General features: G+C 45.3%; 1 protein-coding gene across 1 annotated transcript; it reads left to right on the top strand.

Annotated features, from left to right (window-relative positions):
* Positions 1-15,504: 15,504 nt before the first annotated feature.
* Positions 15,505-18,017, top strand: LOC123079553 (L-ascorbate oxidase homolog). The gene is made up of 3 exons (XM_044502338.1): positions 15,505-15,908; positions 16,026-17,129; positions 17,248-18,017. Exons 1-3 carry the CDS (start codon positions 15,646-15,648, stop codon positions 17,549-17,551), a joined length of 1,671 nt encoding a protein of 556 aa, XP_044358273.1. The 5' UTR covers positions 15,505-15,645; the 3' UTR covers positions 17,552-18,017.
* The last annotated feature ends 5,024 nt before the right edge of the window (positions 18,018-23,041 follow it).

Here is a 23,041-nt window from a genome sequence, read left to right as displayed (position 1 = left end):
CGGATCTGTCTTTGGTGGAGTTGGCCGGATCTGTTCGTCGTTCGTCTACGTCCATGTGTCTTCAGGTTGGATCCTTTCCATCTACACTAATCTTCATTGGCGATGGTTGCTGTTCTAATGCATTGGTCCTATGGGGTATTAGCACAACGACTTCCCTTTTGCCAGCTCTGGTGAGGAGGGGGGGGCGATGACGGCGGTGCATCTTCGGCTCGCTTCAGTGCTTGTAGTCGTTGCTAGGTGGTCTATGAATCTAGATGGCCTTGATCTGCGGTGCTACTTCGGCTGTTGCGGCTGCAATTGTGGCTGTGGTGGTTTGGCCCAAGCAATCTCCGTCCGTCATGGAGTCCTTCTGTCGAACGTCGACCTCTTCGATCTGGCTTCTGACGCGCTCCGGTCTTCCCCGTCAGAGATCTATACGGATTGGCGAATGTCTCCCTGGATATCTAGATCAAAAAGGCTTGAGTGGTGCGCGCTTATATTATCACCCAACACGGCTTCAGAAGGGCGCGGCGCGAAGCTTTGCTTCATTATCGAAGTCGTGGGACATGTCTAAGTCAAGATTCCCAAGGCATTGATCAAGGTGGAGAAAGTCATGGCGGCTGCGATTGGAGGTCTTGAAGCGTTGGCGGAAAGGTGTACTGGATGCGATGAAGACTGCATGCTAGGTGTTTGGTGGATTGCGACAGCGGCCTTGGCAAGCGGGGGCGGTAGCGTTGGAGGTCTGCACTTTTTGTGGTGCTCCTCGAGTACCGAGTCTCGATTCCCAGGGTGAAAACCCAAGGTCCGGCCTTCATTGGTTGTACCTGGCAATGGCTTTGTTGAAGACATTACTTTTCGGTGAATTCAAACTTTCTCCAGGGTGAAAAGTCAAGATCTTCGATCGGGCAACGACAATGCTTATGCATTGTGTCCTTCTTGGAGGCGTTGCTTTCGGAGAACCTCTTTTGTAAGCCGAGTGTTGTATTTGGTGTTGGTTAGAGGGTTGTTGTTGCTAGTGACTGATCACCGTGGCATTTTTTCTATTTTCTTTTTTGGATGTGTGTATCCTTGATGTCTTTGGACATCTTGTTGTTACAGAGGCCGGGTGTAATTGGTATCATCGTGATATTAATATATTCCCTTTCTCGAAAAAAATGAATCTGGATGTAATTTTTATCTTTTCTTGTGTTTGTTGTACTGCCATGATTGAAGATGAATAGATCGAATGTTGTTCTGCAAAAAAAAAAGGTAAAAATACGTGATATGATTGGCGAGAATACATGATAAAAATCAGATAAGAACACGTAGCAACAACCTCCCATTTCCTTTAACAGGAGAAGATCCACTAAAACTCTCTGGTGACTGATGACCCACAAGTATAGGGGATCTATCGTAGTCCTTTTGATAAGTAAGAGTGTCGAACCCAACGAGGAGCAGAAGGAAATGATAAGCGGTTTTCAGCAAGGTATTCTCTGCAAGCACTGAAATTATAGGTAACAGATAGTTTTGTGATAAGATAATTGGTAACGAGCAACAAGTAACAAAAGTAAATAAAGTGCAGCAAGGTGGCCCAATCCTTTTTGTAGCAAAGGACAAGCCTGGACAAACTCTTATATAGAGAAAAGCGCTCCCGAGGACACATGAGAATTATCGTCAAGCTAGTTTTCATCACGTTCATATGATTCGCGTTCGGTACTTTGATAATTTGATATGTGGGTGGACCGGTGCTTGGGTGCTGCCCTTACTTGAACAAGCATCCCAATTATGATTAACCTCTATTGCAAGCATCCGCAACTACAACAAAAGTATTAAGGTAAACCTAACCATAGCATGAAACATATGGATCCAAATCAGCCCCTTACGAAGCAACGCATAAACTAGGGTTTAAGCTTCTGTCACTCTAGCAACCCATCATCTACTTATTACTTCCCAATGCCTTCCTCTAGGCCCAAATAATGGTGAAGTGTCATGTAGTCGACGTTCACATAACACGACTAGAGGATAGACAACATACATCTCATCAAAATATCGAACGAATGCCAAATTCACATGACTACTAATAGTGAGACTTCTCCCATGTCCTCAGGAACAAATGTAACTACTCACAAAGCATATTCATGTTCATAATCAGAGGAGTATTAATATGCATATAGGATCTGAACATATGATCTTCCACCAAATAAACCAACTAGCATCAACTACAAGGAGTAATCAACACTACTAGCAACCTACAGGTACCAATCCCAGACTTAGAGACAAGAATTGGATACAAGAGATGACCTAGGGTTTGAGAGGAGATGGTGCTGGTGAAGATGTTGATGGAGATTGCCCTCTCCCGATGAGAGGAGCGTTGGTGATGACGATGGCGATGATTCCCCCTCCTGGAGGGAAGTGTCCCCGGCAGAACAGCTCTACCGGAGCCCTAGATTGGTTCCGCCTCATGGCGGCGGAGTCTCATCCCGAAAGCTTGCTTATGATTTTTCTTCGGACGAAAGACTTCATATAGCAGAAGATGGCCACCATAGGGCCAACAGGGGGCCCACGAGGCAGGGGGCGCGTCCAGGGGGGTAGGGCGAGCCCCCCACCCTCGTGGACAGGTGGAGGCCCCCCTGACGTATTTCTTCCACTGAGTATTTTTTATTATTTCTGAAAATTACTTTCGTGGAGTTTCAGGACTTTTGGAGTTGTGCAGAATAGGTCTCTAATATTTGCTCCTTTTCCAGCCCAGAATTCCAGCTGCCGGCATTCTCCCTCCTTATGTAAACTTTGTAAAATAAGAGAGAATAGGCATAAGTATTGTGACATAACGTGTAATAACAGCCCATAATGCAATAAATATCGATATAAAAGCATGATGCAAAATGGACGTATCAACTCCCCCAAGCATAGACCTCGCTTGTCCTCAAGCGGAAGCCGATAACGATAAATATGTCCACATGTTTAGAGGTAGAGGTGTCGATAAAATAAAATACGGACATGAGGGCATCATGATCATTCTTATAACATCAACATATATGGATATTGTCATATGATTTCTTATGCTCAAGTAATAATCTATTCACAATGCAAAGTATGAATCAGAAACTTTATTGAGAACCAACAAACTATAATCTCAGTCATTGAAGCAATTGCAATTTATCATAACTTCAGAAAGAGTCTATGTCAGAGCTTTCTAGCAAGTCCACATACTCAACTATCATTTAATCTTTCATTATTGCTAACACTCACGCAATACTTGTGGTTACGGAGTTTTAGTCGGACACAGAGAAAGATAGGGGCTTATAGTTTCGCCTCCCAACCTTTTACCTCAAGGGTAATGTCAACAATAATAGTTCATGCTAACTTACATTCAATTAGATATATCTATCAGGATCTTTCCAACATCCTGTGCTTGCCAAAGGATAAAATGTAAAAAGGAAAGGTGAAGATCACCATGACTCTTGCATAAGATAGAAGATAATAATAAAAGATAGGCCCTTCGCAGAGGGAAGCAGAGGTTGCCATGCGCTTTCAGGTTTGGATGCACAAAATCTTAATGCGAAAGAACGTCACTTTATATTGCCACTTGTGATATGGACCTTTATTATGCAGTCCGTCGCTTTTATTTCTTCCACATCACAAGATCGTATAAAGCTTATTTCCTCCACACCAATCAATCATACATATTTAGAGAGCAATTTTTATTGCTTGCACCGATGACAACTTACTTGAAGGATCTTACTCAATCCATAGGTAGGTATGGTGGACTCTTATGGCAAAACTGGTTTAAGGGTATTTGGAAGCACAAGTAGTATCTCTACTTGGTGCAAAGAATTTGGCTAGCATGAGGGGGAAAGGCAAGCTCAACATGTTGGATGATCCATGACAATATACTTTATCTCAGATATAAGAAAACATAACCCATTACGTTGTCTTCCTTGTCCAACATCAACTCTTTAGCATGTCATATTTTAATGAGTGCTCCCAATCATAAAAGATGTCCAAGATAGTATATTTATATGTGAAACCTCTCTTTCTTTATTACTTCCTATTAATTGCAACGATGACCAAAGCTATGTTTGTCAACTCTCAACAATTTTTAATCATCATACTCTTTCTATGTGAAGTCATTACTCTTCATAAGATCAATATGATCTCTTTTTATTTCTTTTTATTCTTTTCTCTTTTCTTTTATTCACTCAAGATCATAGCAAGATAATCAAGCCCTTGACTACACACTAATATTTATTATATATAGCTCACGGACTCGATTACATTAGAGGGGTCATAAAGCAAAACTCAAAAATAGATCATACCAAAACTTTATTCTACTAGATCAAGATACTACTAATAGGATCAAACTAAGAAAAACGGTAAAGATAGGAGTGTGATAGTGATACGATACCGGGCATCTCCCCCAAGCTTGGCAGTTACCAAGGGGAGTGCCCATACCCATGTGATTATGTCTCCTTCTTCGGGGATGGTAATGTGATATTCCTGGCGATAATGCCCCTCGGGATACGATTCTCTTCCTTGAGCTTATTGAGTTGCTACTTGAGATCCATTATCTCCTTAGGAAGCTTCCCTGTAACAGCTAAAGCTCCTTGCACCCAAGGGTGTTGCATAGCTGGGGGAGAACAAGTGACACTCTTCTTCATATTTTCATAAGAAAGAAATCTAACATTGGAAGGGATAACCGTGTTTGGAATAGCTGAGCTCTGTAGTTCCCCCATCGTGAATCCAGCCCAGAAGCGAGAAGTGACTTCTTGATCCTCCTCCATTGCATCTATCCTCATCAAATCAGCCTCCATCTCTTCCTCCATTGCTGGCCCAAAGTGGTCAGCATCGTTGTTTGTCCTTGGTCTCGATGCCGGATGAGACATCCGGCTCTCCCCGACTGACTCTTGAGAAGACATCTTGCTCTAATCTGCAGCAGCAACAACTCGAAACAAGAACAGAAGACAATTGCGTGATACGGAAGTCAAAACCTTCGGTAGATTATATAATGAATTTTTACCGACCAAAATACGTAACGTGCAAGAAAACGGAGTCCGGAGAGCACACGAGGTGCCCATGAGGCAGGGGGCATACCCAGTAGGGTAGGGCGCGCCCTCCACCCTCGTGGAGGCCTCGTGTCCTTCCCGGACTGCTTCTTATTTTTCTATTTTTCTAAATATTCCAAAACAGAGAAAAATTGCCATTAGAACTGTTTTGGAGTCGGTTTACTTACCGTACCACATACCTATTCCTTTTCGGAGTCTGAAACGTTCTGGAAAGTGTCCCTTATGTATTCCTCCGGGGTTACGATTTCAATAACATTGGTTTCAACATTTATGGGATTACCTGAGATATAATGTTTGATTCTTTGACCGTTCACCACCTTCGGATTTGTGCCTTCGAAGTTGTTGATTTTTATGGCACCGGAACGATAGACCTCCTCGATAACGTAAGGACCTTCCCATTTAGAGAGAAGTTTTCCTGCAAAAAATCTTAAACGAGAGTTGTATAGCAATACATAATCACCTACATTAAACTCACGCTTTTGTATTCTTTTGTCATGCCATCTTTTAACTTTTTCTTTAAACAATTTGGCATTCTCATAGGCTTGGGTTCTCCATTCATCAAGTGAGCTAATGTCAAATAACCTCTACTCACTGGCAAGTTTGAAATCATAGTTGAGCTCTTTAATAGCCCAATAAGCCTTATGTTCTAGTTCGAGAGGTAAGTGACATGCTTTTCCATAAACCATTTTATACGGAGACATACCCATAGGATTTTTATATGCAGTTCTATAAGCCCATAATGCATCATCCAGTTTCTTGGACCAATTCTTTCTAGATCTATTAACAGTCTTTTGCAAAATTAATTTGAGCTCTCTATTGCTCAATTCTACTTGACCACTAGACTATGGGTGATAAGGAGATGCAATTCTATGATTAACATCATACTTAGCAAGCATTTTACGGAAAGCACCATGAATAAAATGTGAACCACCATCAGTCATTAAATATCTAGGGACTCCAAACCTCGGAAAAATAACTTCTTTAAGCATTTTAATAGAAGTGTTATGATCAGCACTACTAGTTGGAATAGCTTCTACCCACTTAGTAACGTAATCAACAGCAACTAAAATATGTGTGTATCCATTAGAGGCAGGAAAAGGTCCCATATAATCAAAGCCCCAAACATCAAATGGTTCAATAACAAGTGAATAATTCATAGGCATTTCTTGACGTCTACTAATATTACCAATTCTTTGACATTCATCACAAGATAAAACAAACTTACGGGCATCCTTGAAGAGAGTAGGCCAATAAAAACCGGATTGCAATACCTTATGTGCAGTTCTATCTCCAGCGTGGTGTCCTCCATAAGCCTCGGAGTGACACTTGCGTAGGATCTGTTCCTGTTCATGCTCAGGTACACAACGTCTAATAACACCATCTACTCCTTCTTTATAAAGATGTGGGTCATCCCAAAAGTAATGTCTCAAATCATAGAAAAACTTTTCTTTTGCTGGTATGTGAAACTAGGTGGTATAAATTTAGCAACGATGTAATTAGCATAATCAGCATACCATGGAGCAGTACGAGAAGTATTTATGACATTTAATTGTTCATCAGGAAAGCTATCATCAATAGGTAGTGGGTCATCAAGAACATTTTCTAACCTAGACAAGTTGTCTGCAACGGGGTTCTCAGCTCCCTTTCTATCAATAATATGCAAATCAAATTCTTGTAACAAGAGAACCCATCTAATAAGTCTAGGTTTAGCATCTTTCTTTTCCATAAGATATTTAATAGCAGCATGATCAGTGTGAATAGTTACTTTAGAATCCACAATATAAGGTCTGAACTTATCACAAGCAAATACAACTGCTAAGAATTCTTTTTCAGTAGTAGCATAATTTCTTTGAGCATTGTCTAGAGTTTTACTAGCATATTGAATAACATTTAATTTCTTATCAACTCTTTGCCCTAGAACAGCACCTACAACATAGTCACTAGCATCACACATAATTTCAAAAGGCAAATTCCAATCAGGTGGCTGAACAATAGGTGCAGAGATCAATGCTTTCTTAAGTATTTCAAATGCTTCTACACAATCATCATCAAAGACAAATGGTATATCTTTTTGTAATAAATTAGTCAGAGGCCGAGAAATTTTTGCGAAGTCCTTAATGAACCTCCTATAAAAACCGGCATGACCAAGGAAACTTCTTATACCTTTGATGTCCTTGGGACATGGCATCTTTTCAATAGCATCAACCTTGGCCTTATCAACTTCAATATCTCTTTCAGAAACTTTATGCCCCAAGACAATACCTTCATTAACCATAAAATGGCACTTTTCCCAATTCAAGACAAGATTAGTTTCTTCACATCTCCGTAAAACTCGATCAAGGTTGCTCAAGCAATCATCAAAAGAGGATCCATAAACGGAGAAATCATCCATGAAAACCTCACAAATCTTTTCACAAAAGTCCGAGAATATAGCCATCATGCATCTTTGAAAGGTAGCAGGTGCATTACATAAACCAAAAGGCATACGTCTATAAGCAAAAGTGCCAAAAGGACAAGTGAAGGTGGTCTTTGATTGATCATCGGCTGACACAGGTATTTGAGAGAAACCAGAATAACCATCTAGAAAGCAAAAATATGTATGTTTGGATAATCTTTCTAGCATTTGATCAATAAAAGGTAAGGGGTAATGATCCTTTTTAGTAGCCTTATTTAATTTGCGGAAATCAATTACCATCCTATAACCTGTAATAATTTTTGCGGAATCAATTCATCTTTATCATTAGGAACAACCGTAATACCTCCCTTCTTAGGGACACAATGGACATGACTTACCCACTGACTATCAGCAATGGGATAAATTATACCTGCCTCAAGGAGCTTTAGTATTTCCTTTCTTACCACTTCTTTCATCTTAGGATTCAGCCGTCGTTGGTGATCACGAATTGGTTTGGCATCTTTCTCCAAATTTATTTTGTGTTGACATAGAGTGGGACTAATGCCCTTAAGATCATCAAGAGTATCCAATAGCAACACGGTGCTTCTTCAGAGTTTTCAATAATCTCTCTTCTTCATGCTCTGAAAGGTTAGCACTAATAATAACAGGATATATCTTTTTCTCATCAAGATAAGCATATTTAAGAGTGTCAGGTAACGGTTTAAGCTCAAACACGGGATCACCCTTGGGTGGAGGAGGATCCCCTAGGATTTCAACAGGCAAATTGTGTTTCAGGATAGGTTCCTGTTTAAAGAATACTTCATCTATTTCCCTTCTTTCATTCATAAACATATCATTTTCATGGTCTAGCAAATATTGTTCTGAATGATCACTAGGAGGTACGGCAATAGAAGCAAGACCAATTATTTCATCCTTACTAGGCAATTCCTCTTCACGGTGTTGTCTACTAAATTTAGAGAAATTAAACTCATGAGACATATCACCCAAACCAATAGTAACAACATCCTTTTCGCAGTCTATCTTAGCATTAACAGTGTTCAAGAAGGGTCTACCAAATATAATGGGACAAAAGCTATCTTGTGGGGAACCAAGAACAAGAAAATCAGCAGGATATTTAGTTTTCCCACACAAAACTTCAACATCTCTAACAATTCCCATGGGTGAAATAGTATCCCTATTGGCAAGTTTAATTGTGACATCAATATCTTCTAACTCAGTAGGTGCAATATCATGCATAATTTCTTTGTATAAGTCAATAGGTATAGCACTAGCACTGGCACCCATGTCACATAAGCCATGATAACAATGATCTCCTATTTTGACGGATATAACAGGCATGCCTACCACAGGTCTATGTTTATCTTTAGCACAAGGTTTGGCAATTCTAGCAGTTTCATCTCGGAAATGAATAACATGCCCATCAATATTATCAGACAAGAGATCTTTAACAATAGCAATATTAGGTTCAACTTTAACTTGCTCAGGAGGTGTATAATTTCTAATATTGCTTTCACGAACCACATTTGAAGCTTTAGCATGATCCTTTATTCTAAAAGGGAAAGGTGGTTTCTCAACATAAGCGGTAGGAACAATAGGATCATTATAAGTGATAGTCTTTTCTTCAACTTTAATAGGTGCAACTACTTTTACTTCTATGGGAGGATGATATTTAAACCACTTCTCCTTAGGGAGATCAATGTGAGCAGCAAAAGATTCACAGAAAGAAGCTACTATCTCAGAGTCAAGTCCATATTTAGTGCTAAATTTATGGAAAACATCGGTATCCATAAAAGATTTAACACAATCAAACTTAGGTGTCAGACCTGACTCCTTACCTTCGTCGAGATCCCAATCTTCAGAGTTGCGTTTAATTCTTTCCAATAAGTTCCATTTGAATTCAATAGTCTTCATCATAAAAGAGCCAGCACAAGAAGTATCGAGCATGGTGCGATTGTTATCAGAAAGCCGAGCATAAAAACTTTGAATAATTATTTCTTTTGGGAGCATATGATTGGGGCATGAATATAACATTGATTTAAGCCTCCCCCAAGCTTGAGCTATGCTTTCTCCTTCGCGAGGCCAAAAATTATATATATAATTGCGATCACGATGAACAAGATGCATAGGATAAAACTTCTGATGAAATTCCAATTTCAATCGTTTGTAGTTCCATGACCCCGTATCATCACATAGCCTATACCATGTCAATGCATCTCCCTTCAAAGATAAAGGGAAGACCTTCTTCTTAATAACATCATCGGGTATACCTGCAAGCTTGAATAATCCACAAACTTCATCCACATATATTAAGTGCTCATCAGGATGCATTGTTCCATCTCCTGCATAAGGATTAGCTAGCAGTTTTTCTAACATACCCAAAGGAATTTCAAAGTAGACATTTTCATCTTCAGTAGGTTCAGTAGGTTGAGGAGCAACTCTTTGCTCTACTGGTCGGGGTGAAGATACCCCGAACAAGCCCCTCAGAGGATTACTTTCCATAGTAACAAGTGACAGTAAATTTCAGCACACTATATAAATTTTTCCTTACCAAATTCCACCTACCAAAGGCGCTTCACTCCCCGGCAACGGCGCCAGAAAAGAGTCTTGATGACCCACAAGTATAGGGGATCTATCGTAGTCCTTTCGATAAGTAAGAGTGTCGAACCCAACGAGGAGCAGAGGGAAATGATAAGCGGTTTTCAGCAAGGTATTCTCTGCAAGCACTGAAATTATAGGTAACAGATAGTTTTGTGATAAGATAATTGGTAACGAGCAACAAGTAACAAAAGTAAATAAAGTGCAGCAAGGTGGCCCAATCCTTTTTGTAGCAAAGGACAAGCCTGGACAAACTCTTATATAGAGAAAAGCGCTCCCGAGGACACATGGGAATTATCGTCAAGCTAGTTTTCATCACGTTCATATGATTCGCGTTCGGTACTTTGATAATTTGATATGTGGGTGGACCGGTGCTTGGGTGCTGCCCTTACTTGAACAAGCATCCCACTTATGATTAACCTCTATTGCAAGCATCCGCAACTACAACAAAAGTATTAAGGTAAACCAAACCATAGCATGAAACATATGGATCCAAATTAGCCCCTTACGAAGCAACGCATAAACTAGGGTTTAAGCTTCTGTCACTCTAGCAACCCATCATCTACTTATTACTTCCCAATGCCTTCCTCTAGGCCCAAATAATGGTGAAGTGTCATGTAGTCGACGTTCACATAACACCACTAGAGGATAGACAACATACATCTCATCAAAATATCGAACGAATACCAAATTCACATGACTACTAATAGCGAGAGTTCTCCCATGTCCTCAGGAACAAACGTAACTACTCACAAAGCATATTCATGTTCATAATCAAAGGAGTATTAATATGCATATAGGATCTGAACATATGATCTTCCACCAAATAAACCAACTAGCATCAACTATAAGGAGTAATCAACACTACTAGCAACCTACAGGTACCAATCCCAGACTTAGAGACAAGAATTTGATACAAGAGATGAACTAGGTTTTGAGAGGAGATGGTGCTGGTGAAGATGTTGATGGAGATTGCCCTCTCCCGATGAGAGGAGCGTTGGTGATGACGATGGCGATGATTTCCCCCTCCCGGAGGGAAGTGTCCCCGGCAGAACAGCTCTGCCGGAGCCCTAGATTGGTTCCGCCTCGTGGCGGCGGAGTCTCGTCCCGAAAGGTTGCTTATGATTTTTCTTCGGACAAAAGACTTCATATAGCAGAAGATGGCCACCAGAGGGCCAACAGGGGGCCCACGAGGCAGGGGGCGCGCCCCCCACCCTCGTGGACAGGTGGAGGCCCCCCTGACGTATTTCTTCCGCTCAGTATTTTTTATTATTTTCAAAAATAACTTTCGTGGAGTTTCAGGACTTTTGGAGTTGTGCAGAATAGGTCTCTAATATTTGCTCCTTTTCCAGCCCAGAATTCCAGCTGCCGGCATTCTCCCTCCTTATGTAAACCTTGTAAAATAAGAGAGAATAGGCATAAGTATTGTGACATAACGTGTAATAACAGCCCATAATGCAATAAATATTGATATAAAAGCATGATGCAAAATGGACGTATCAGCGACAACAAATGACGCATATGCTGTGCTTCAATTGCCACCACCCGAAGAGATGATTGCAGAGGCGTGGGACGCGGCGAACTCAGGAGAGGAGGGCCTGACGGCTGTATGGCAGAAACTGGGAAGTATGGCGGGATCAATGCAGCGGTGGGCGTGTGAGGTCTTTGGTTCCATTAGAAAAAAGATCAAACTTTTGAAGGCGCAGCTCCTGGAAGCGAAGGAAAGGGCTTTCTCGACAGGGTACCAACAAGAAGTGAGGGACATTGAAGAACAACTGAGAGAGGTGTACAAACGAGAGGAGATTATGTATCGGCAGCGGTCTAGGGTTGACTGGCTAAAAGCGGGTGATCAGAACACGCGGTATTTCCAGAACAGGGCATCGCATCGGAAAAGAAGAATATGGTCAAGAGGCTGCGGCGGGATGATGGATCACTGTGTATGAGTGATAATGACATGAGAGCAATGGCAGCTGCGTTTTATGAAAACCTCTTCACTTCGGAGGGGTCTGCCGGGGTGGATGATCTACTTCATAATATACAGGTAACAGTTACAGATAATATGAACACATCCCTGATAGTCCCAATCTTGGACACGGAAATAGAGACAACTCTCTTTCAAATGGGGCCAACAAAGGCACCGGGCCCTGATGGCCTACCAGCGACACTGGTCGTTGCTTAGAGATGATGTGTGCAGAGCTGTCCGGGACTTTTTAAATGGTGCCACAACCCCGGAGAGTTTCAATGCAGCCGTGATTGTGATGATACCGAAAGTGAACTCTCCAGAATTGCTCTCTCAGTTTAGGCCAATTAGTCTGTGTAATGCACTATACAAAATTGCTACAAAGGTCTTAGCTAACAGGCTCAAATTGGTGCTCCCCATACTAATTTCAGAAGAACAGAGCGCCTTTGTGCCCGGACGCCTCATCACGGATAATGTTTTAGTGGCATATGAGTGTGTCCATGCAATTCGTAACAGAAAGAGGAAGAAACCACTGTGTGCAGTCAAGTTGGACATGATGAAGGCACACGATAGAGTTGAATGGGTTTTTCTGCAGCGAATGATGGAGAGAGTGGGTTTTGCCCCGAGCTGGATAGATATGATCATGATATGTGTGACAACGGCGAGCTTCTCTGTCAAGTTGAATGGAGGATTATCCAGGTGTTCTTTCCCTCTCGAGGTCTCAGACAGGGCGACCCTCTATCTCCATATTTGTTTCTTTTTTGTGTAGAGGGTTTCTCTGCTCTTTTGAGGAAAGCACATGCTGAGAACAAGTTGAAAGGTGTGAAGTTTGGGAACACCGTCCCCCATGTCACACATCTACTTTTCGCCGACGATAGCATAGTTTTCCTGGAAGGAACGAGAGAGAATATGGAGTTGCTGAAGGAGATACTAAGCATATATGAAGCAGCCTCGGGTCAAAAGGTAAATTTACAGAAATCATCGATTTTCTTCGGAAAAGGTTGTCAAGAAACAACTAAGGTGGAGCTTAAGGCCGCTCTGGGCGTCTCTTTAGAAGCTCTTAGCGAGAGATATCTGGGTCTCCCAACACTGGTTGGAAGATCCAAGGATGGTGCCTTTCATTATGTTACTGAGAGTTCGAAGGGCAAATGTAGCTGATGGAAGGGGCAGGGCCTTTCCAACGCAGCTAGGGAGGTACTAATAAAGTCGGGACTCCAAGCTGTTCCAACGTTCACCATGAGTTGTTTCCTCCTCACAAAGAAAATGTGCGGGAACCTGAATTCTATTTCGTCAAAATTCTAGTGGGGGGCTAGAGATGAAGAACGGAAAGTACACTGGATTGCCTAGCAAAAAATGTGTAACTCCAAGCGAGATGGGGGTCTTGGGTTTCGAGATCTAGAAGCGTTCAACCAGGCCCTTCTTGCAAAACAAGCTTGGCGGATCATGCAGTGTCCAGAGTCTTTGTGCGCTCGGGTCCTCAGGGAACGCTATTTCAAACAAGATTCCATAATGACCGCTACTTTCCCATCAACAGCATCATACACTTTCAAAAGTATTTTGCATGGCCGAGACCTCTTGAGGGAGGGGCTGGTGTGGAGAATTGGAGACGGTTCAAGAGTAAGCATACACCATGCAAACTGGATTCCAAGAAGTGGATCAATGAAGGCCTTGGGGCAAATTTTCATCCCGGGTGTGACGAGGGTGGTGGACCTTCTAACTCCGGATGGCAGTAGATGGAACCGAGAGAGAGTTATGGAGATGTTTTCCCCAGATGATGCTGCGGATATTTTGCAGATTGCTGTTGGCGGCGAGGGGGTGGAGGACTACCAAGCCTGGAACTTTACAAAGAATGGCATTTTCACGGTGAGGTCGGCCTATCATCTCAAAATGTCTATGATCCGAGCAAGATCCGGACGGCTGGAGTCTTCGAGCTCGGTGAACAAGCATAAAGGCTACACATCACTTTGGGATACAAATGCACCGGGGAAAGCAAAGATACATTTGTGGAGGCTTATTTCGAATGGGCTTGCGGTAGGTTCAGAGCTATATAGGCGAAGGATAAAGCCCGGCGTTTTTTGTGTGGCTTGCGGGAGAGATGAAACTATCTATCATCAGTTTTGGGGATGTCCACATTCAAAAAAAATTGGCAGCTAGTTCACTCAGAGAAAGGGAGTCATGGTGGCGATCCCACCATGCCAGATGGATTCCCAGAGGGAGTTAGCACGCTGGCTACTCGAGTGGCTGGCGGGAGCGACTGATGAAGAGAAGGAGGCGACGACACAATCCATTTACGGGCTTTGGTTAGCAAGAAATGAAGCAAGGGAGGGGAGAAGGATTAAACCACCGCATGAAATCTTGGCCACAGTCCTAGCGCATATGGATGAATGGAGTGGAGTGCATCCCAAGGTGAGTCACACATCGATGCAGAGAGAGAAGCAGAAATGGGAACCACCAGAGGATGGGTGGATCAAGGTGAACTCTGATGGAGCGACCGCTAAAGGGGGTGGTAAGGCTGGCGGTGGTGTTGTGCTTAGGGACAACATGGGGGCTTTCAGGGCAGGTACGTGCCATCTTTGTCCAAGCATTGTTGACCCAGAAACAGCAGAGATTCTGGCGTGCAAGCAGGCACTTCAGGTGGCGAGAGAGATTAACGCACAGAAGGTACATGTGGAGCTAGATTCTCAAGGTGTGGTGCACATGCTGCAGCAACGAACAAAGAACCTGTCAGCAGCAGGTCCGCTGGTGGAAGAGATTAAGAGCTTGCTTAATTCGTTCTCTGAGTTTAGGGTGTCGTGGGTTAGACGATCTGCAAATGTTACCGCTCATACATTTGCTAGAGTAGGGGTGGGTGATAAATTATGTAAGGTGTGGTTGGGTGCTCGCTCAGTCTTTGTTCTTGATGTTTTGTCGGATGAGATTCCGAACTTCACGATTTAAATAAAGCGGCAAGTTTGTCCCTAAAAAAAGAAGAAGAGGGTTCGGGGTGATCCTAAAAAAAAAGGGTTCGGGGTAATCTTTGCAAAATGCAGCCCTTAACAAACAGATGATTTCGTGAGAAAAAAAAAAGAGGAAGCAAGGTTGTGAGTTGTAACGCGATCCCCGTACAGCTGACAAAAATGGGAAAACCGTTCCCGTACAATGTGATCCTGAACGTTAAGATCACAGGGGCGCACAGTATAGTTGGGATGGATCCAAAATATCGGGTAGGCCAGATAGGAAGTTCAGTAGATAGTGTCTAGGATCGACCTGGAACTTGGCATCGGTTAGGATCATCATGGTGGCACCAACGGCAAAGTACTTGGCTGTCACCGAGACACCGACCGATGGCATGGCAGTACGCCACGCAGGGGGTGTGGCATGCATGGAGGAACAGGTCAAGAATAGAGGGAGACCGACCGCAGGCGGTGGAGCCCGATAGATCGGCGAGCGGACGCGCGGGCGTTGCGGCCGCTGGAAGAAACCAACCGCACGCAGCCATGGCGCCTCGACACATATAAGCCGCGGGCCTCCTCGGCCTCCTCTGCCTCCCCCCGTCCCCTCCCATCTCCACCGCCGCATGTGCCCGCCGTCGCGTTGATCGATCCGCCGACCAGCCGGAGAGGGAGCGCATCTATCCGTATATACACAGGAGGAGCCGGAGAGACGAGGGGACGATGACAGCCGGGCCCAAGATGCGCGCCGGCGCCGCCACCGCGGTGCTGGCGCTGGCGCTGCTCGCCGTGGCGGTGCGCGCCGAGGACCCCTACCTCTTCTTCGACTGGAAGGTGGCGTACGGGACCAAGTCCCCCATGGGCACGCCCCAGAAGATGATCCTCATCAACGGCGAGTTCCCCGGCCCCACCATCAACTGCACCTCCAACAACAACATCATCGTCAACGTCTTCAACCAGATCGACCAGCCGCTCCTCTTCACCTGGTACGCCTTCCGTTTCTTCTTCTTCTCTGTTACTATTACTATTAGATGGAGGTAGGATCGTATCCGATCGATCATTCTGCATGCATCGCGTCTGCATGTTTGCATGCATGCATGCAGGCACGGGATCCAGCAGAGGAAGGCGTCGTGGCAGGACGGCATGCCGGGCGACATGTGCCCCATCCTGCCGGGCACCAACTTCACCTACAAGATGCAGTTCAAGGACCAGATCGGCACCTTCTTCTACTACCCCAGCATCGGCATGCAGCGCGCCGCCGGGGCCTACGGGCTCATCAGCATCCACAGCCGCCCGCTCATCCCGGTGCCCTTCGACCCGCCGGCCGACGACTTCGGCGTCCTCGTCGGCGACTGGTACACCAAGGACCACACCGTGCTGGCCAAGAACCTCGACACCGGCAAGGGCATCGGCCGCCCCGCGGGGCTCCTCATCAACGGCAAGAACGAGAAGGACGCCTCCAACCCGCCCATGTTCAACGTGGAGGAAGGCAAGACGTACCGCTTCCGCGTCTGCAACGTCGGCATCAAGACCACCCTCAACGTGCGCATCCAGGGCCACGTCCTCAAGCTGGTGGAGATGGAGGGCTCCCACACCGTGCAGAACGAGTACGACTCGATGGACGTCCACATCGGCCAGTGCCTCTCCTTCCTCAGCACCGCCAACCAGAAGCCCGGGGACTACTTCTTCATCGCCTCCACCCGCTTCATCAAGGGGGTCAGCACCATCACCGCCGTGATGCGCTACAAGGGGTCCAACACCCCGCCGGCGGCCAAGCTGCCGGACGCGCCGGACGGATGGGCCTGGTCCATCAACCAGTGGAGGTCCTTCCGCTGGAACCTGACGGCCAGCGCCGCCAGGCCCAACCCGCAGGGGTCCTACCACTACGGCCAGATCAACATCACCCGCACCATCAAGCTCTCCCCCAGCCGCGGCAAGGTCGACGGCAAGGAGAGGTACGCCCTCAACGGCGTGTCCCACACCGACCCCGAGACGCCGCTCAAGCTCGCCGAGTACTTCAACGCCACCAAGGGAGTGTTCGAGTACAACCTCGTCACCGACACGCCGCCCAAGGAGGGCACGCCCATCAAGGTCGCCCCCAGCGTCATCACCGCCGAGCACCGCACCTACATTGAGATTGTCTTCGAGAACCCCGAGAAGAGCATCGACACCTTCCACCTCGACGGCTACGCCTTCTTCGCCGCCGGGTAAGCTACTACCACTAGTAACTAGTACTAATTTGATGGAACTACTAAGCTGCATGCATGCCTGTGGATCATCGATCGGGTCTGTCTGACCGGACGATGGATGGACGGATGGATGCAGCATGGGACCGGGGCTATGGACGGTGGAGAGCAGGAAGACATACAACCTCCTGGACACGGTGAGCCGGCACACGATCCAGGTGTACCCGAGGTCGTGGACGGCGGTGATGCTGACGTTCGACAACGCCGGGATGTGGAACTTGAGGTCCAATCTGTGGGAGAGGTACTACCTGGGGGAGCAGCTGTACGTGAGCTGCACCTCGCCGGCCAGGTCGCTCAGGGACGAGTACAACATGCCCGACAACTCCCTCCGCTGCGGCAAGGTCGTCGGCATGCCGCTGCCGCCGCCCTACACCATCGCATAAATTACTCTCCCCCAGCTCCATTAATTCCACTCCACTCCACTCCATGAGAGAACGCTTGCATGGTGCTGTACACACTACGTACGTACAACGACAACAACAGGAAGAGCAGGAGAGTTTTTTCGTTTCTTCTTTTTTTTCGTACGCCCCCACGTCGACTGTTCTTCTTGTCAGGTTCACTCTCTCTTTTCGAGGAAAATAAAACAACAACAAAAAGGGGGCCTCAAGGTCATGTGGGCGCCGCCTGTCATCGGAACGAGGATGATGATTTCAGAACAAGAAGAGAGATTGGCCGGATACGAGCTCGATCGGGACGCCCTCTCGAATCGTTTACGTTGTAATAGGAGTTAATTAATTCTATCTGATGATCATCATTTATCCAATAAGTCCTTTGGGCAAATTGGTTATTGTGTGTCTATAATCCCATACTATATATACGTACATTTGCGCACCTTTGCGGTTTTTATTCCATCTTCTGTTTTCTCTAACTTCCCTTGGATGGAACTTAATTAAAATCTGGTTCACTGTACCGTTGCAAAACTGTCTTTGGGTTCGGTGTACCTGTCACAATGGATCGCAATAACAAAAAGCGGAGAAAACACTAGCATAAGCTCATCAGATCCATATGAACGAATCATAAACCTCAATCCGTATGGGCGAACACACCAAACTTGTAAGGCACCCCGCAAAAAAAAAAAAAACTCTTGTAAGGCACAAACTTTCTGACTCCATGGACTCCATGGCGTCGCTTGACAAGACTTCAGTATAGCAGGAGAAGAACCATAGTACATTTACTAGCGTAGCCCGCGCGGCGGCATTGTCGCGTCCATCGATACGGTATGTCCATATGAAGTGTGTTTATTATTTACAACAAGTATTATTGGTTTAAGATAAAAGAACCCAGGATGTTGTCAACAATATGTATGGACCTATGCCTAAATCACTAATTTATGACCATACACACTTCAGCTATACATCAAGAAAATGTTTGCGTATAAAACTGGAAGTACCAATTATTATGTATAGGGAAAAAATACCAATAGGTACTCTCATCTATTGCAGTTCTTTTTTGTGTGACTGATGACTAAGTTTCTTTCACTGCATAGCAATTAAAAAGCATTTTCTCAGGCAGAAGCCAGTCAAAAGTAAACACATTTCAGGGCGCTTTTAGACTGATCATTATCTTAGAACATTTAGCGGGAAAACAAACATACAAAACTGAGAGACATAGCTAGTGTGATGGGAACATACCACACAAAGAAGAAGTACAGTGATCGTAGTTGTTTCTCTCCAAAATATGCACTGGGAGAGAACGTTTGTATATTGTCTTTACACATCCTCTCCTTATCCTAGTTTTTTATGATCTGACACACTTTCCCTGGTACTGGCCTCGTCTCACCGAGAGCGAGCCCATGTGTATTGATTCAGATAAGGAAGGAAATATCTGCTCCAACTCTTATGAGCACGTCGTGTAAAAAGAACTCTTCAGAGCACGTACAACATTACAGGAATATCATATCACGCAAATAGGTGAAATTGAAAATACATGACATATTCAGAAGTTGGGTAAAGATGTAGCTTATGCACCGCGTTGGTCCCCATAATAAAATGAAAATAGATTCATTCCCATTACAATATAGAGTTAGACAAACTAAAACAGTTCACGCCATGGCCGTTGAGCGGGCTCACGACGTGTAGCACCAGCGCGTCCTCATGTGGAGGGCTGGGTCGTCTAACTATACTGCTGCAGCCGCATGCCCACCCGGTGGTCGCTACCGCACCCACCGGCGTTCATCACCTCTAGCGCGAACCTGCGCCTGCCCCGTGTCCATTGTCCAGGAAGCAGCCGTTGGCACCAAGAATCTTCACGCCGTCGAAGCCTGCCATGGCAAGGCATGACCGCGTGTGAGTGCACCAAAAGCCAGAACACTGACCGTGATACGTCTTCAACGTATTTATTTTTTCCAACGCTTTTTCTCTTGTTTTGAACTATAATTTGCATGATTTGAATGAAACTAACCCCGGACTGACGCTGTTTTCAGCAGAACTATCATGGTGTTGTTTTTGTGCAGAACTAAAAGTTCTCGGAATGGAACGAAACTTTGCGAGAATTTTTTATACAATAATTAAGAATTTCTGGAGCCAAGATCCACCGAAGGGGGGCACCTGGGCGGGCACAACCCACCAGGGTGCCCCCCCCTCCTGGCGCGCCTTGGTGGGTTGTCCCCACCTGGTGGCCCCGCAGACCCTGAAACCGACGCTATAAAATCACATTATTCCAGAAAAAATCGGGGAGAAAGAATTATCGCGATCCACGAGACAGAGCCGCCGTCACCTCCTGTTCTTCATCGGGAGGCCAGATCTGGAGTCCGTTTGGGGCTCCGGAGAGGGGGATCTTCGTTCTTCATCATCACCAACCCTTCTCCACCACCAATTCCATGATGCTCCCCACCGGGAGTGAGTAATTGCTTCGTAGGATCCCTGGTCGGTGAGGAGTTGGATGAGATTCATCATGTAATCGAGTTAGTTTTGTTAGGGCTTGATCCCTAGTATCCACTATGTTCTAAGATTGATGTTGCTATGACTTTGCTATGCTTAATGCTTGTCACTTTGGGCCCGGGTGTCATGAACTCAGATCTGAACCGTTTATGTTATCATCATTATATCCATGTTTTAGATCCGACCTTGCAAGTTATAGTCACCTACTACGTGTTATGATCCGTCAACCCCGGAGTGACAATGGCCGGGACTACTCCCGGTGATGACCGTAGTTTGAGGAGTTCATGTATTCACTATGTGTTAATGCTTTGTTCCGATTCTCTATTAAAAGGAGGCCTTAATATCCCTTAGTTTTCAATGTGGACCCCGCTGTCACGGGAGGGTAGGACAAAAGATGTCATGCAACTTCTTTCCATAAGCACGTCTGACTATTTACGAAATACATGCCTACATTATTTTTATGAACTGGAGCTAGTGTCGTATCGCCCTAGGTTGTAACTGTCTCATGATGGATATCATCCAACAAGTCACCGATCCAATGCCTACGAATTTATCTTATATTGTTCTTGCTAAGTTACTACTGCTATCGTCACTGTTGCACTTGCTACAAAATTACTGCTATCACTGTTACTTTACCGTTGCTACTGTTACTATTATCAAACCTATCAAACTACTTTGCTACTGACCACTTTGCTACAGATAATTAATCTCCAGGTGTGGTTGAATTGACAAGTCAGTTGCCAATACCTTTAGATATTCTTTGGCTCCCTTTGTGTCGAATCTATAAATTTGGGTTGAATACTCTACCCTCGAAAATTGTTGCGATCCCCTATACTTGTGGATTATCAAGACATTTTTCTGGCGGCGTTGCCGAGGAGCATAGCTATATTTGTTGAGTCACTTGGGATTATTATCAGTTTATCACTATGAAGAATCTGAAGGATGCTAAGACTAAGATTTTTCCCTCAAAGACGAGGGGAGGTAAGGAACTGCCATCCAGTTCTGCTTTAGATTCACCTTCTGTTATAAGTAAACTTGCAACAACACCACATGCTTGTTGGGGATCGTAGCAGAATTTTTAAAATTTCCTACGCATCACCAAGATCCATCTATGGAGTATACTAGCAACGAGGGGAAAGGAGTGCATCTACATACCCTTGTAGATCGCGAGCAGAAGCGTTCCAATGAACGGGGTTGATGGAGTCGTACTCGTCGTGATCCAAATCACCGATGACCGAGTGCCGAACGGACGGCACCTCCGCGTTCAACACACGTACGGAGCAGCGACGTCTCCTCCTTCTTGATCCAGTAAGGGGGAAGGAGAGGTTGTTGGAGATCCAGCAGCACGACGGCGTGGTGGTGGAAGTAGCGGGATCTCGGCAGGGCTTCGCCAAGCTTCTGCGAGAGGGAGAGGTGTTGCAGGGGGAGAGGGAGGCGCCAGGGGCTGTCGTGCTGCTGCCCTCCCTCCCCCCCACTATATATAGGACCCCTGGGGGGGGGGGCGCCGGCCCTGGGAGAACAGATCTCCAAGGGGGGGCGGCGGCCAAGGGGGAAGGGGGGTGGCTTCCCCCCCCCCCCCCAAGCCAAGTGGGGCGCCCCCCACCCCTAGGGTTTCCAACCCTAGGCGCAGGGGGAGGCCCAAGGGGGGGCGCACCAGCCCACTAAGGGCTGGTTCCCTTCCCACTTCAGCCCATGGGGCCCTCCGGGATAGGTGGCCCCACCCGGTGGTCCCGGTACAATATCGATAACCCCCGAAACTTTCCCGGTGGCCGAAACTGGACTTCCTATATATAATTTTTCACCTCCGGACCATTCCGGAACTCCTCGTGACGTCCGGGATCTCATCCGGGACTCCGAGCAACTTTCGGGTTTCCGCATACTAATATCTCTACAACCCTAGCGTCACCGAACCTTAAGTGTGTAGACCCTACGGGTTCGGGAGACATGCAGACATGACCGAGAAGCCTCTCCGGTCAATAACCAACAACGGGATCTGGATACCCATGTTGGCTCCCACATGTTCCACGATGATCTCATCGGATGAACCACGATGTCGAGGATTCAATCAATCCCGTATACAATTCCCTTTGTCAATCGGTATGTTACTTGCCTGAGATTTGATCGTCGGTATCCCAATACCTTGTTCAATCTCGTTACCGGCAAGTCTCTTTACTCGTACCTTAATGCATGATCCCGTGGCTAACTCCTTAGTCACATTGAGCTCATTATGATGATGCATTACCGAGTGGGCCCAGAGATACCTCTCCGTCATATGGAGTGACAAATCCCAGTCTCGATCCGTACCAACTCAACAGACACTTTCGGAGATACCCGTAGTGTACCTTTACAGTCACCCAGTTACGTTGTGACGTTTGGCACACCCAAAGCACTCCTACGGTATCCGGGAGTTGCACGATCTCATGGTCTAAGGAAAAGATACTTGACATTGGAAAAGCTCTAGCAAACGAACTACACGATCTTTGAGCTATGCTTAGGATTGGGTCTTGTCCATCACATCATTCTCCTAATGATGTGATCCCGTTATCAATGACATCCAATGTCCATAATCAGGAAACCATGACTATCTCTTGATCAACGAGCTAGTCAACTAGAGGCTTACTAGGGACACGTTGTGGCCTATGTATTCACACATGTATTACGATTTCCGGATAACACAATTATAGCATGAATAATAGACCATTATCATGAACAAAGAAATATAATAATAACCATTTATTATTGCCTCTAGGGCATATTTCCAACAGTCTCCCACTTGCACTAGAGTCAATAATCTAGTTACATTGTGATGAATCGAACACCCATAGCGTTCTGGTGTTGATCATGTTTTGCTCTAGGGAGAGGTTTAGTCAACGGATCTGCTACATTCAGGTCCGTATGTACTTTACAAATATCTATGTCTCCATTTTGAACACTTTCACGAATGGAGTTGGAGCGACGCTTGATATGCCTAGTCTTCCTGTGAAACCTGGGCTC

Source organism: Triticum aestivum, chromosome 3D, assembly GCF_018294505.1.
Source record: "Triticum aestivum cultivar Chinese Spring chromosome 3D, IWGSC CS RefSeq v2.1, whole genome shotgun sequence".
NCBI classification, from domain to species: domain Eukaryota; kingdom Viridiplantae; phylum Streptophyta; class Magnoliopsida; order Poales; family Poaceae; genus Triticum; species Triticum aestivum.
This window is presented reverse-complemented; position numbering and strand designations above follow the sequence as displayed.

Coding starts and splice junctions, on each gene's coding strand:
- LOC123079553 (XM_044502338.1), top strand. CDS start 15,646: ATGACAGCCGGGCCCAAGATGCGCGCCGGCGCCGCCACCGCGGTGCTG. Junction 15,909..16,025: donor CAGCCGCTCCTCTTCACCTG/GTACGCCTTCCG, acceptor GCATGCATGCAG/GCACGGGATCCAGCAGAGGA. Junction 17,130..17,247: donor TACGCCTTCTTCGCCGCCGG/GTAAGCTACTAC, acceptor GGATGGATGCAG/CATGGGACCGGGGCTATGGA.